This window comes from Nilaparvata lugens, unplaced genomic scaffold, assembly GCF_014356525.2.
Source record: "Nilaparvata lugens isolate BPH unplaced genomic scaffold, ASM1435652v1 scaffold5681, whole genome shotgun sequence".
NCBI lineage: Eukaryota > Metazoa > Arthropoda > Insecta > Hemiptera > Delphacidae > Nilaparvata > Nilaparvata lugens.
Window position 1 is genome coordinate 1 of NW_024091475.1, and position 15,808 is coordinate 15,808.

At 32.4% G+C, this 15,808-nt stretch overlaps 2 protein-coding genes and 1 non-coding gene across 3 annotated transcripts; 2 read left to right on the plus strand and 1 right to left on the minus strand.

Moving 5' to 3' along the window:
- Positions 1-209: 209 nt before the first annotated feature.
- On the plus strand, positions 210-1,472 carry LOC120356060 (regucalcin-like; the record flags this gene model as incomplete). Its single annotated transcript, XM_039444865.1, is given in 2 exon segments — positions 210-321; positions 1,142-1,472. Coding segments are annotated over 2 exon segments (355 nt in total), but the record flags the coding sequence as incomplete, so codon positions are not given.
- Positions 1,473-2,903: 1,431 nt separating this feature from the next.
- Positions 2,904-9,121, minus strand: LOC111046154 (succinate dehydrogenase cytochrome b560 subunit, mitochondrial). Its single transcript, XM_022331647.2, has 5 exons — positions 8,946-9,121; positions 8,099-8,158; positions 6,080-6,276; positions 4,206-4,345; positions 2,904-3,155 (listed from the first exon to the last, which is right to left on the minus strand). Exons 1-5 carry the CDS (start codon positions 8,960-8,962, stop codon positions 3,051-3,053), a joined length of 519 nt encoding a protein of 172 aa, XP_022187339.1. The 5' UTR covers positions 8,963-9,121; the 3' UTR covers positions 2,904-3,050.
- Positions 9,122-9,347: 226 nt separating this feature from the next.
- Positions 9,348-9,420, plus strand: Trnak-uuu. The gene has a single exon. It is a non-coding gene; the product is annotated as a tRNA-Lys (tRNA).
- The last annotated feature ends 6,388 nt before the right edge of the window (positions 9,421-15,808 follow it).

Below are 15,808 nucleotides of genomic sequence, written 5' to 3' on the forward strand. Positions count from 1 at the left end.
GCCTGATATGCTAGAGGAGTTTGATAATTCCTTCAATTTGTGTCAGCTGTGCTGAAAGTGATTAGGAAGGTGTAATTCTGGCTTGAGTATTATTCTAAAATACCAGTTATCTCCGAGATTATAACTTCAAGAGTTTAATTAAACTGGACAGAAATTTGAGGTTGGTCAATTTTTATTGAAGTACGTGATAGTGATTTCATTGTTATAGCGAACAGAAGGGCAATCTTCATTCTGAAAGAGCATAACATAACCGGATTCCCAACTGGAGTAACTATAGACACGGAAGGGATGCTGTGGGTCGGCGTTTTCATTGGTGGACAGGTGATTTTAATTCAGAATACATTATCATTCTTTAAACTAAAATAAAATTGCAGAGACTCATCATTTATGCATATTTTGAAGTTGTCCGGCTTGACAAAACAATAATTTAAATTTTGAATTGAATGCACTTTTGAAGTGGAAACACTTTTTAGACGTTTCGACCTGTTGTTGGTCTTCTTCAGACTGAGAAAACTCGTCTCTGAAACTCGAAACTGTTTCCTCAGTCTAAAGATGACCAACTGGTCGAAACGACGTCACTACTAAAAAGTAAGTGTTTTTAATTTGATAGTGAAAGAGGATGGATTTACAACACATAATTCAAATGTAATAAAAGTCTAGTTGAATATTCACAAATATAAAGAACCATTATCGTGAAATCAAATGTTTATTTTCCAACTCATGATTCTTTCAACAAGTCAACTAATTGTAAAAATAATTTAAATTTTACCGTGTTTTTAACCAAAATTGAAGTTGAAAGAAATTTTGTAGATTAAATGCGGTTTGAATAGCGATAAGCATGAAGATGTGCCTGGAATACATTGTATAATACATCCTATAATACAATGTATTTTTATTTTATTTTATTGAAGGTAAATTATTGGATTTGATGTTTTAAATCTTAAATATTAATTTGATTTAATCTGAATGTTCAATAAGTATTTGGAAACTGATTTTTATGCATGATTCTAAAAATAATTCATAAGTTAGTAATTTCTTTTTTATGTAAGGTTCTTCGTGAATTCATCTGTAACTACTTTCAAAATAAATGAGTAAAAATATATTTGTAAAGAAATAAATAAATTTGTTTTTTATGTGACAGGTATTGAGGATTGACCCGGAGTCTGGTAAACTGTTGAGGTCGATAAAAATACCAGGCAAACAGGTGACAAGTGTCGCATTTGGAGGGAAAAAACTGGACACTTTATTCGTGACAACGTCACAGATTCTACAGGAGATTTCCCCACCAACCAAGAACGATGGCAGGGTTTACTATGTAACTGGCCTCAAGTCTTCTGGAAAGCCAATTATAGGATATCCTCCACAATGTGTAAACCTAACATGAAGTTCACAATAAACAAGTGCAGGTTGTTCATGAAATTGAATGATCAATGTATGGTGGATGACTGTATGCTGAATAAAAGATTAACCAAACCAATAGACTATTTATTTCTAAGACCAGTGTAGAAAAAAACCTGTCTTCAATGTCCGGTTGCAGAGTCGTTACATAAAATCAAACATAGCTATGTGAGACATAGTTTAAAATCACTCACCTAAATGGTTAGTCGTTTTACAGTCGTTTGCGGAAGCCCATTTAGCTATAATATCTCGAATTAGCATCACACATAGGTCACACTGCAGCTCTATTCACATTTTTCCGTACATGCTTCTATACAATCCATGTCTTGACATCGGGGAAAGTTTTAATCGACATCACTGTGAACATACCTAAAAGACCTCACATAAAATTGATAAACCATATGGCGACTCTTGGCTTTTGGCAAGATTTCTCATCATATTTATTTGGTGCCATAGCGATTTGGAGCTTATAAACACAGGGAGAGAAAAATAATTTACTTACAGATGGTTTTTCGAAACATCTTTCAAAACATGCTATCACAACCTCTAAAATGCATGTAGTGGGAGTAGATATTGCATTTAACAGCACGACATCAGGCTCATATCTTAAATGACAGTTTTTAGCGATTGGAGACATAAATAAGCTCTATTTGACGACTCTACAACGAAATCATGTGTCTAATTGGGCGTTTTTAGTTTTATGGGAGCTATAGTTTACTTTGACATCTGTGCAACGAAAAGTGCAGTTATGGCAGCAATAAATAAGTTAAATGCCTGATTTTAGCTTTATGTGACGACTCTGCAACCGGCCACAAGTCGTTTGTTACTTATAGATGGATTCACTTTAAACTGACAGGATGTCAGGATTCATTATGAACATCAATTCTTCCCAATTGTCGAACAATTCCATTCTTCACAACTCCAATTCTTCCCTTACTGTAAACAAATGCTGCCATTTTGAAGTGAATATCATAACTTGAATAAGAATAAGAATGATTAAGTGCCGGTTTCCGAGCTCGGGATTTAGCTAAGTTCTAGACTTTAACAGCTGGAGTCAGAAAATTAGCTTTCCAAAACGGGGCGTAGTCGCAGTAAATAGTTGCAGCAAAATAAATCTTTTAAAATTTTCTAATTTCCATAATTGGAAACGTTTTTCCTTGACGTAATGAAACATTCATAAATAATTAAAAATAGCTTAAACTTCCCACTATTTTCTCTTTATTTTATTTTGTGTTCAATTTTCTAGGTTTTCGAAATTCAATTTAAACGTGACTTTGGCTACGCCCCGTTTCGGAAAGCCAATTTTCTGACTCCAGCTGTTTAAAGTCTAGTACTTAGCTGAATCCCGAGCTCGGAAACCGGCACTTAATCATAATTTTGAACACTCTAATGAGAATCAATTATTTTTATTTATTATTGAAAAGTACACATAAGAACCAAACCCATCAAATAATGGTTGAATTTAAACTAATATTCTATTTAAGTACTTAGAAGAAAGCATCGTATTCAATAAATAACATTTATTTCAAACAGACATTACACAAATTTGAATGAATTCCGTAAGTAGAAGATAGTTGACATGCTTGAATAGGTGGAGAACAAAAATAATACAGTAATTCACTTACACTTTTTCTAATAATACTGAAGCCGAATTATAGCATAGCAATTATTGTGTTTATGATAACGGTAGCGATTAGCACAGCGTAGCCAGTGTTGAAGACTCCACTGATGGAAAGGGAACGACCGATATCCCAGTTCTGAAAAAGTTCAATTCGGAAACCATTAGAAAGTGTGAGATAAAAACAAAATAATTATGAGACTTTTCAAACGGATTCAAATAACATGCCATATTACCTGGGAGTGATAGCCTACTCTATGATTATTTTTTTTAGGAAATTAACTTTATTTTCTAAGTGTGATGTCTTGTGATTGCGAAGGTAAGAGAGTGATATCAAAAGTTTTGGAATACTTCAAAATAATAAGGACGTATCTATTTGGGCAGGAGCCAAATATTGGTTGAATAGAAAAAAACTAAGTCGGTGATCTACAGATTTATTAGTAGAATTTAATACTCTAAGTCAACTGCTGTCTAGTAGAATTTAATACTTAGTTATTAGTAGAATTCAATACTTTAAGTCAACTGTTGTCTAGTTATAGACCCTCAAACATGGCCGCCTCAGTTGAGTCTGCCGCAAAATGCTAGTTACGTAGCGTTATTAGTTTTTGCATGAAAAATGCAATTGTTTAGCATAACTCTAACGAGAAATGATTCAAGTTTACGCAGAAACGTTATGAGTGATGATGATCTGCGTGAATGGTCTCGTAAAATGAAAGACGTCAGTTGAAATGACTTTCGAAATCGTCGTGATGCATGACAACTCTGACTCACAGTGCTGTTGCAACCAAACGGCTTCTCCAGAAAAACAAATGGGATCATTTCGATCACCCACCATACAAATCTGACTTGGCCACTATTCATTTATATTTTTTCCCCATACTCAAGGGCAGAGCTCTCAAACCATGAAGGAGCTCCAAAACAGCCCGTAATAGCCCTCTTGAACTCACTTAGCAGCAGCATTTTATGAAGAGGATTTTGTAGGCTGGTCCACTGTTATGACAAATGCCTTTTTGATAAACCCTCCTCCAGGCAATTATCTTGAAGAATAATAATTGTAAGTATCTTTTAGTGGAAAAAATTCTTTTATATACATTCGTCGTTTATTTTGGTCTATCAGAGGTTAAAAAATAAATGACTCTCGTACAAACCGAATCAATGTAAATAAATATGAAATTGAGAAAAGACTTACCAAGTGGCGGATTCCGTTGAACGTATGGAAGGTGACTGGGAAAGCGAGTCCCCACTTGAATGCGAAAATTACAGCAGCAGGAATGCCAAATGCTGCAACACTATTCACGATCTCAGGGTACGTATACGGACAGAAGGATCCTGAAAACCAATTCGATGCGATTTATTTATTTCGAAAAATAATACAACAGATTACACGATAGAATATGATATACAAGGGTATAGTATCGCTAAAAATTTAAACTTACTACAGGGTGGCCCATAAGTCAGTTGACAAAAGGATATTAGATTAAAATTGCTAGCGTCAACTGACTTATGGGCCACCATGTACATGAAAAGTTTTACAACAATACATGAGTCGTCTATTTGCAAAACCAGATACATCACGAAATAAAAATTTTTCAGGAAACGTAAAGAACAATTCCAACACACTTTTATTTCTATTTCTTTACAGTCATAATTTTACCGTCAAATGCATTATTCAACATATTATGTAAAGTTCTCTGAACAAAATCATGATTACTTAATGCAATTATAAAAAAAACGTTATTTATTTTATTTTGAAAATAGACGAGTCCACATAATAGTGAGAATTATTCCAATTGATTACGAAGAATATTGAGAGATTCATGTGACGCGCAATACAAAAGTAACAAAACAACAGAATACAAAAGTAAATATATTTGTAGATTTTCAGTGAATTTTATAATTAGTATTTTGAGATTATTCCTTTTTTAATCTTTTTATTGACAATACTCTATGTTTGAAATTCTAGAGTTAATACAATTTATTTATTTATTTATTATTTATTATCTCATAGTTTAATTTTGTTATTTAATAATCCTAATTTCACGGGTTCTGAGCAGCCAAACATAATTATAATTAATTTAGAAATTTTGAGTGTTCGCCTAATGTTCTAACATCAATATACCTTCATAGTGTTCACCTTCAAATTGTAGGTGGTTCAGAGTTTAACTTTACTACAACCAAGACAAAATTTAGCGTACTTGCAAATGAGAGCATAATATTCTCATAAATTTTAAATTTTATTATTCAATGAAAATTCAAGATATAAACCTTTATTGATTCAGTAATTCTGCTTAAACAAGTTTATTGTTATTGAATGATCATAGAGAGTAAAGAGCAACTAACTTATACCATAGAGCACAAGAAGATATCCCATGGTATTGGGCGTTTATGTTCCAATTTCCAGTGTCAACTCAAGCTGATGGTCCAAGTAGTTCTTTTTTCGTGAAGCTATGGGTCTCTGGTGGACTCGCATACTGTGACGTTCTTACAATCTCACCCCAACAAAACAGTAATAAGACAGTAGTCGACAGTAATCGGCTTCAAACTTGGAACATAAACTACCTATACCATAGAATATCTTCTTATATGCTATCTTTTTTCTATGCTTATACCTATTTGAACATCATAAAAAATCAGTGTTGTCTCACAATTCAAATTAGTTGTCACATTCAATCCAAGACTGGTTTTTGTTCAATTACAGTACACATAGCGCCGTTTTTCGGTCAAACTTTTGTATGACAATGATATCTTATATTGAAAATGTAATTTTTGTTCATCCTTCTTCTATCTCTCAGAAACGGTTATTTGTTTTGTAGCCTTAAAATACTAGTGGAATAAGATTAAGCTCATACATTTTTATGAGAGCCGCTATTGGAATAAAATTAAACTCATTTAATTTAGACTTGAACAAATTAGACTTTTTGAAAATGCCATTTTTGTTTATCCTTCTTCTATCTCTAAGAAACGGACATATGTTTTGTAACCTTAGAAGACTATTGGAATAAAATGGATCTCATGCATTTTTGAAGAGAGTCGCTTCAGCATTCTACATTTGTCAAATCTTACCGGCAGCCAAGCCCAGAGCGTAGACGTATGCGACGATTCCAGTGCCTCTGTGTGTTACCGACAGGATAGTCTGCATCTGAGGTTTGTAAATGCTCAGATGTGGTGATAGCGGTCGATTCAGTCGGGCATTCTTATTGTCGTAGGTTTCAGACTGGGGTTCCTGGTATGGCACCACTCTCATTTTCAAGAATCTGGATCTGTAGAAAAATATATATTCAATGTATTTGAAGAAGCTAGTGCTTCAAGTTAATTTGTATAATATATGAGAATTGATACATTTAAAGATAAAGAGTGGTAAGGGTTGCTGGTTTGTCACCACTCTCATTTAAAAATCTGGATCTTCAATAAATTCAATATAAGTTGAAAAAGTTCGTGCTTAAAATTCATTTCTTCAATATATAAATAACTTAAACATTTAAAGATAGAAGGTAATAAGAGTGAGAAATTTATTTAAATTGCTGAGTACCAACGTTGATGCCTTCATTTTGACCTAGAAGGGCGGAGATCGGGTGAAACCGGTTCTCTCTTTCACTCAGGGAGCAAGAAATTCTACAATCAAGAAATTCCTGATTCGAAACTTGTAAACTAGGTTATGTTTATAGAATGCATGTAGTAATGTCAGCACAAGCAGGTAATGTTTTCTGTTTCTCAATTATTCTTTTCTAGATTATAATAATAATAATAATAATACATTTATTTGTACAAATAGACAAGTTAGAACACATCTAAATACACACAATAATAGTAGGTTTTTAACGTGCAGAATGACAGCTCAAGGCCTTTGTGAGTTGCACAAGTCAAAAATGAAAAGAGAAAAAGTTCAGGTACATTGATATAAATGTCTTTGAGTTGCTCAAAATAACAAATAACTATGTGTCGTGAAATTGTGACGTGCAAATGATCAGTATAGCAGTTTTGCCAGCATTAAAAAATATACTCTGTAAGAGACTTAAACTTATAACAAAAAATAGTGTAAATTATTTGGACGTGAATGTATTTTGCAGTGTTTGTATGAAATTCTAGTCTCGGCTAACGCCTTGACTAGAAACATAATTCTCGCCTGCAAAAGTGCGCTTCCCGTCCTTGTGACTTAAGTTTTTACGAGTAACTTCATGTGACGACACTGTAACCGGGCATTATTCATTGAAAAGTATGTTGTGTATTTTTCATTACATGAGCTATGGATATTTTAACCTTAGAATTTATTTTCTAAAATATTGTCAACTTTGTAGAAATTATCCAATGTTGTACGCATTGTTATTGATTCTATCTAGCAATAAGGAAGAACATGAATGAAATCAAGTGAATGAACTATAAGTAACACAGTGCATTAATTGTACTTTATTGGCTAGTAGTTACTAAGCCAAAACTAGAGATTTTGTTCTCCAGTTAGGATTCTAACAGCAATTCTTTAAAATTATATTTTAATAATTATCATATTATACTACTACAGATACCCAAAAATAACCAGATTTTTTAAAGCTTTATATTTTTGAATGTCTTAACTTACAATATACAACCTTATCCCCTTCAAATTACTCTCTTTTTGAATTAATATGAATGATATTGTACAATAATAATAGTATTAAGCCTATATTTGTTCAGGGAGAAAAAGAAAGTATCTTTCATTTCGAGTAAAATATTTTCATCTGTGATGGAAACATATTACTAAGGAGGAGCAGGGTCATATTCGACTAAGGAGAAGCAGGAACACTGTATCTTAAATCAACTTAGTTTAGAAAAACTTTTAGACATTGCTATGGTATCCAGTGTAGACAATCATAATATAGTTAACTAAAAAAATGCAGAATGGGCAAATGGTTGAATTTGAGATGAATTATTCTTTATGAACCGAACACCTCATTTTATAGGGCAATTATTTCAATGCCTTATGCCACAATAAGATGATATTAAAGGGACCTTTGGAGCAAAGTTGGTTGATGGTATTACGGTATAGGTAACAACATTATTTTTGTTTATTGCAGTAGCCTATGTAGGTTAGATATTTTTAATACTCACGCCATTAGAGTTGAGGGTTGTACTGCTGAACTTCTGCATAGCTGACCAGCTAACGAGAAACTGGAACAAAAATATTGTAGAATATACTGAGTAGGGTAGAACAAATAACAGAAAAATTTCAGATTGGCCTTAAATAAAATACGAATGTATATATAATTTTTTTTTTCACTAAAAGTAAACTTACACTTTTGATTATTTTTCAACATAATTGCTGTAAAGTTTGAAGAATTTGACATACCAGTAGACCAGCCTACCAAAATTCTCTTTATAAAATGCTGCCCCTAAATGTATTTTAGTAAGCTATTACCTTGTTTTGGAGCTTCTTGTTTGTTACTTCAGATCAATTCATGGTTTTAAATGCATAGATTACTTGAATGAATGTAAGTGAATGTATTTCTAATGCATGATATTTTGCATCTAAGAATTTTATAAAAATCTGGGCTGGCAGTAGGCTAATGCAAAATCTAGCCATGAATAAACTTATGGTTCAAGGCAACTTAAAACAAAATGGTTTTGTTAATGAAGAATAGTTATAATATAATGTAATACCCCTGTCTAACATATTATTATATTGTAATATAATTGGTGATTACCGCTACTGTTTGGAGGTTATATTTATTATTTTACTTTCATCACTACTAAAGCTTCTATCACCAATTTTCAATGAAAGTGAATTATTAGAAGATATTTAATTAAAATGCTTCAAGCTGCTATGCAAATAGAATAAATTGATTCACATGAAGTAAAAATGTGAATAATTGTGATTATGGAAGGTCACAAGAATAAAACTTGAAAATTGATACATAAACTTATACGGAAACTCATATTTTATAATATAAACCAATACCTTCTCAAGCACAACATTTTTTGCAATTTTATGGACCGACAACTACTTTGCAATCAAATGATCTTAAAATAACATTGACATGAAATATTTTTAAAACTTTCTATCAACTGGTCAAAATGAGCAGAAACAGTTTTCAGTTTTTCCTTCAGTTGATAAATCAGCTGATGCTTGGAATTGAAGCAAAATTTCATGTTTGTCAAGTCTAGATTTAGTTTCTTAATTATGTTCATGTTAGACAGTTTTAAACTAAGGAATAAAATTTAATATTATAAAAAAAATTAACTCTGTAAATTCTAATCATGAGAATAAAAATGGAATATTTATAAAAAATCTTGAAAAAATGTGGCTCAGTAATTAGAATACGGTCTATCAAGTATGAAATTTTTAGATGCTCCAAACAGAGCCCGGATAGCTCAGTCGGTAGAGCATTAGGCTTTTAACCTAAGGGTCCAGGGTTCAAGTCCCTGTTCGGGCGGAACTTTTTTTGAAACTTTTTCTTTCAAATTTTTTATCTATTCATGATTAAAACTTGATTTTTTAAATTGATTCAACATATTTTTCATAAAATGAACGTTAATTTAATTTTTACGAATATTGAAATAAACAACTAGAATCACTGTTTTCAGTGATTTAAAATTCATTTATTCATATTTTATATGCATTTACAGTATTTACTTGGTCCTACTTTAATCAAGAGTTCACAAAAAAGAAAATGAAAAGAAATCCCATTGCACGCCACAAAACAAGAACTCTAGTTTATTTAAATTTAAAAACCCTGAATATTATTTGTGAACCATTTATACTTGTAGAATTATTATGAACTTATTTTTCATACGAATATTTTTGCGGTTCTTTATGCTTCATGAGATGGGTCATACATGTGGGAGAGGCCCAGAAGAAATCAATTTCTCACGTGAAAAATCGAAAAAGTAATCAATAAGATTATGGTTAAGAAAATAAGATTATTAATATAATCAATAAGATTACGGTGAATATAATTTCATGGTAAAGAAATTTATGAATGAATATCATAATAATGATCAATCATTATTAAAGGTGCTGCAGTTCAGCAGTTATCAATATTTTTATTACTGTATAAGCTCTTTTAGTCTACGGTATTCTAATATAGTGTTTTTCATGTTTTTTATTGTAACTGGATTTTGAAATCAAACCTAAACTAGGCCTAATGAATAATTTCCCTTCTCAATTAGTTTGTTGTGTTAGAACTAGAAACTATTTTTGTTGAATTTTTACTCAATATTCGTGATTTTTATTTTAATAGGATTTTCATGTTTCTTTGTATTTTAAATTCCAATAGAGATTCTATATAAACAATAATGAATAATTCCCCTTTTCAATCAGCTTATTGTTTTTTATAACAAGGAAAAATTCATGGAATTCTTTCATGTTTTTAATTCTAATAGAATTTGTTGATCTTTTCCCTTATTCGACAATATAATGAAGAATATGGAAACTATGGAAATAATTTATTATTGAAATCGTGGAAAATAAGATGATTGATGAATAAAAAATCTGGTGTGGCGCACTCACACAACTTTCCTTGCCGTTATGAAAACTGATCACCTGACGCTAGTGTACTCGCGCATCTCAAGTCTACTATTCAAAGATAATTATGAGGCAGCTAGTGATAGGTCAATAACGCTAAAGACACACGAGGTCTGCTATCTCTTCATAGTGAATGATTTAATAGAACCAACAGTTTGTAATTTAATAATCACATTTTCTCGGATTTTAAGCTTATTTTCAATTTTAGGTGGAAATGTTACTGGACATTAAATGCAGAGATTCTCATGCTCAATCTTTTCCACTTGAATTTTTTTGTTTAAATTGTATATGAAGGCTGATAATTGAGAATCTAAAATAAAACTTTGCATAGATGGGGCAAAGCTCCTGCAATGTTTACAGATATAGGACTTGATGCAGTTGATAGAGCTTATCAATGACTATTCCAGGTATGAATTTGATCAAAATCTTTGGAGCCGTTTTCAAGAAAATCGCGTAAAACCCTGTTTTTGACAACATTTTCGCCATTTTAGCCGTCATCTTGGATTGCATTTGATCGAAATTGTTCATGTCGGAACCTTATAGTGTAAGTACGTTCCAAATTTCGAGTTCCAAATTCCAAGTCATTCCGTTAACTGGGAGATGAGATATCGTGTACACAGACGCACATACACTCATATACACACACACACACACAGAAGTTTTACATTTCGCTACTAGGATGCGTTACTGTCGCACTTCTATCGTGTTTTGCGGGTGTTTTGAAAAATTGAAAATAATTCTCGAGTTAAGATATAATAGTAATCTTACTAGTATCATTTGGTAAGGAATTTAAATAATAACGGAAAGAAGGGCAAATATAAAAATTTCTACAATTACTTAAATTCTTTTTTGAGACTTTGTGTATAGGTGGTAATCGTTGTAACATATTAAATCTGGGTAGACAAAAAGCCCTAACAGAAACAGTAATAGGTCTGAAATAAAGTAACTGGCTAATATCGCCAAATAGATAATAACTAAGATTAGATAGCATCAGCTTATTCTGGCTAAATGGTACAAGAACCTAAAAAGGATTTGAAGGAAGTTTATTGCTCATAAATAGATTATTATATAAAATACTTGAAGATTGAGGTTATGTACATGTATTCACGGATCGGTGACCTAGAGATCGATCAAACCGTAGAACGTAGAATCTGACCAAAACCCCTTGGCAGAGCTTTATTGCAATCAGATGGTGTGCAATGTGAAAAAACACCTGTCCACGTGGCTAATTATTAAGTAGCATGGAATTAATATTAATGTATAGAATATTAACTAGCATGTAAAGAGCATAAATAAAAAACCAAATAAAAATAATTTAATGTATTCAGGAAATAAGAGTTACCAGGCGCATGAATACCGAATAAAATTTGCATGCACCAATAGTAAAACGACAGTTAATAGGCGGCAACTGTAGGCCAGTTCAAAAATATTTCTATATATTTATATAAATGTACTAGATTTTGTGTTAAAATTTGTGTAATCTATGTTATCGATATGGCTCGAATGCAAAGAAATTATTAATCATATAATCTAAGCAATATTTTGGTATTTTTTGTAAGATCTATTTGAACCTAAATGGCGGAGGACTAAGATATTTAAATTTTATGCTAATTTGAAAGTCGGAAAGAGGATCTGTAAAACTTGAAAAGGAAGAACCAGCACTCGCCAGCCAAATGCCACCATAAGAGGACCCCAAATATTTTAGAGCGTAGTACCTTACTAATGATTTTGTAAAAGTTAAAGTTAAAGTAAATTATTAAATTTCTTAAAAGACTTCGTGATGCTATTGTGAAGCAGAAGTCATTTTTCATTTTTAATTAAATTTATAACCCCTTGGAGGAGACGATTCCGGCTACCATATTCCCGGACCACATGGAGTTGGATCGACATCGGCGGCTTACAAGAAGATTTTCGACACGTGAGTGATTAAATTTGAATTAGTGATGGGCGCCCTAGTGCTTCGAATTAATCTGATGATCAAAGCTAGCTCGCCGAAAGGGTTTTATTATAAATTAAGAAATTAATAAGAGTAATACTTGCGCAAGTAAAAATTAGTATTAAAGGTATTTATTTGAAAGAAAAATATAGATCAATATTTTAGAAATTTCTATTAAATCAAAGAAGTACGAAATCTAGGCTATTAAAACACATGCATACAATATTTAATTTTTTTGCAATACAATTTGCGATAATTTATTATAGTTCTAATTCACTAGATGAATGGCTCTACCTATTCCGTCAGGTGCCGAATCTTGCACCCTGAGATAAAAATATATATTCGATACAAATAAATCTACTAAGTACTAGAGATTTTAATATATATATATATTTGGATTATTAGTGGCTAATTTATCAAGCTGATCTTAGAGCACACATTTTTTGATTGAATTATCCAAGTCGACAAGTATTAGCAAGTGCATATCGCAGCTACATGCAAAAGAATGCATATGATTTTAAGATAAAGGCACATGGTAATGATTCGTGCCATAAATCTAGAATATAAAGTTTAGCCTGTGATATTTTTATTGATTTCAATTATTGTTCTATTTTTATATTATATTTTTTATCGCTCTATATATATATTTTTTGCCTCGATTGATCTTTGCATTATTTGTGTAATATATGTATGAAATTTTCATGGTGTGCAATTTATTTTTTATTCCTCAACACTATAGTATAAGTATCATTTATATATATATTTATTATTTATTGAATTACAAGAGTTATAGGAGAAGCCCATATCTAGGCCTATCAAGATTTTTTAAGACTGAATACTATTAGAAAACCACGACCTAATTATATCAAATCTCATGCTTTACCGACTGATGCCAAGCAGGAGGCTAATCGTTATTTAAATATAAAGAATAACGTGACATAAAGACATGGCGCCCAACGTGGGCTGATGATGAGAGCCAAGCTCATTGAATAATTATTTGAAATTAAGTCAATAACCATATTGAAAATTATAGATAACTTATACGAGTTGTGAGGAAAACTGGCGAAGGGAAATTTGTATTACTTTTTGGGGAAACAAGAGCTTTAAATAGAGAGAAATTATATGTTTTAAAGAAAATTTTATATTATTAGTACTGTGAAAAATTACATGTTTATAAGAGAGATTATATTTTATAAGCCTAAACTGCTATTACTTTCTAGTCAAAAATATATTAGGTGTTTAAGCCGGTTGGAAAATAAGTCGCAGCCTGTAAACTAGCCAAGAATAAATCAACAAAACATTGGGGGCGCTAGAGCATTGTAAAAAACTTAAGTATAAATACCTTGTTGTAAGAGTATCCAAACACTTTACACATCACTGTTCACTGTAAGTCCCGGTTTGTGTCTCTTTTTTAAGCATCTTCGCTTATCATTTTGTCACTGTTTAATTAGCATTTATCATATTTGACATAATGAATCACACTCCCGCAAACTCTGAAGTTTCATATATGTACGGCGGTTGCACAGATCCCACTTTGTCGACTCCAAGCACATCAAACCCCACCACGGTAGATGCCAATACGCCACAAGAAAGGGAACCAGGAAGCGTCGGGTCGATAGTCTTCGATCAACCAGGTCTGCAACCTCTATCATCCACTCGAATCGACGCCGCTGACACACCATTGAATCAACGGATAGTAGAGATCAACTTTGAAGGGGGCGAGGAGCAGCCTGCAGAACCCGCATCGCCGGAGGCCGAGTCACACCTGAGCAAACAAAGTATTTTTCAATCACAGAGTTAGATCCGCTTCAAAAGGTAATAATGGAACAAACTAGTAGCACTTTCAACATTATGTTACAAAAACAATGGATAGTATGATGCAGGAGATTAAAAAAGAGATTGCTACAGTAAAAGAGGAAAATAAACAAACAGTGGAACAGGGTATGAAAGAGACCACAGGCGCTATAAAATCAGTAGAACAACGGTTGGATAATATTGAAACTAAAGTAGAGAGTCATAGGGAAGAATTAAAAGCAATGATAACCCTACAAAAAGAAAGTCAGGATAAAGTTACGGCAGGATTATCGGAAAGGTTGGATACGGTTACATGTGAACTCAATGAAAGGATAGATAACCTAACTACACAAATCACTACACCTATTCAGGATATAACAAATAACATTAAGGCCGATTGCCACCAAGAAATCCACAAACAAATTACCGTTGCCAATCAAAACTTAACAACTACAGTTGACAAAAATATTAACAATATTAAAGAAATACAAAACAAACAGATTAATATGTCCACAAAAATGAACCAACTGCAAGGTAGCATCAATCAAAACACTGAAACCTGTAAAGCTTTAAATGGAACTCTACTAATTCAAAATCCACTCTGACTCAATTAAATCAAGAAATAAACGCAAATAAAATTACACATAATAGTCAATGGCGGATAACACAGGAAAAATAATAGCATTGGAAAATCATATTCAACAACAACCTCAAGGGATTCAAACAGACAACCTCAACGTACATAGTATATTACAAGGACTAGGAAAATTTGACAATACTGATCGCCATTTGCAACCTCAACCATTCATTGATCAGATAAAATTAGTACAAACTCTTGCACCTACCTCTTGGAATTTTTGGCGTCTCCGTTTGACTAATTTATTGATTGGCGAACCCCTGATGTTCTTTCGGAGTAGAGCCCATGAATTTACATCATTGGATGAGTTTGTCGCTGTCTTCCTGGAACAGTATTGGAGCAGAAGTAAACAGTTGGACGTGCTAGCGGACATCATATCATGCGATTTCAACCCTAACTTAGACGGTGCATGTACCACTTTCGTCACTGCCCTACAGTTTAAAAATTCTCAATTGAGCGAGCCCATTAATGAATCGGCATTAGCAAGTATTATTTTAAAGAAGCTACCGTATCAAGTTAGAATGGCACTCGCCACACAACCCATTACTGATTGCAAGCAGCTGATAAATCATTTATATGGCATACAGTCTGTGATGGCAATATCAAACCACCGTTCAGACCAGAGATACACACAGAATCAGCATAACTCAAAAAGTAATCAGTATAACAGCCAAAATTATGAATCAGTACCATATGATTGCTCACGATCTACCCCTCAATTTAAACGCCGCTATAATCATAATCAAAATAACAGCTGGAATAATAGAAGTTTTCAGAATCATCAAACAAACCATTATCCACAGCAAATCTATGAAAGAAATTATTATTATGGCCGTGATCGATTTAACACAAATAATGATAACACTCAGAATAATTACGACAAAAATTACAAACCGCCACCTCATCAAATAAGTACAAACTGCACATTAG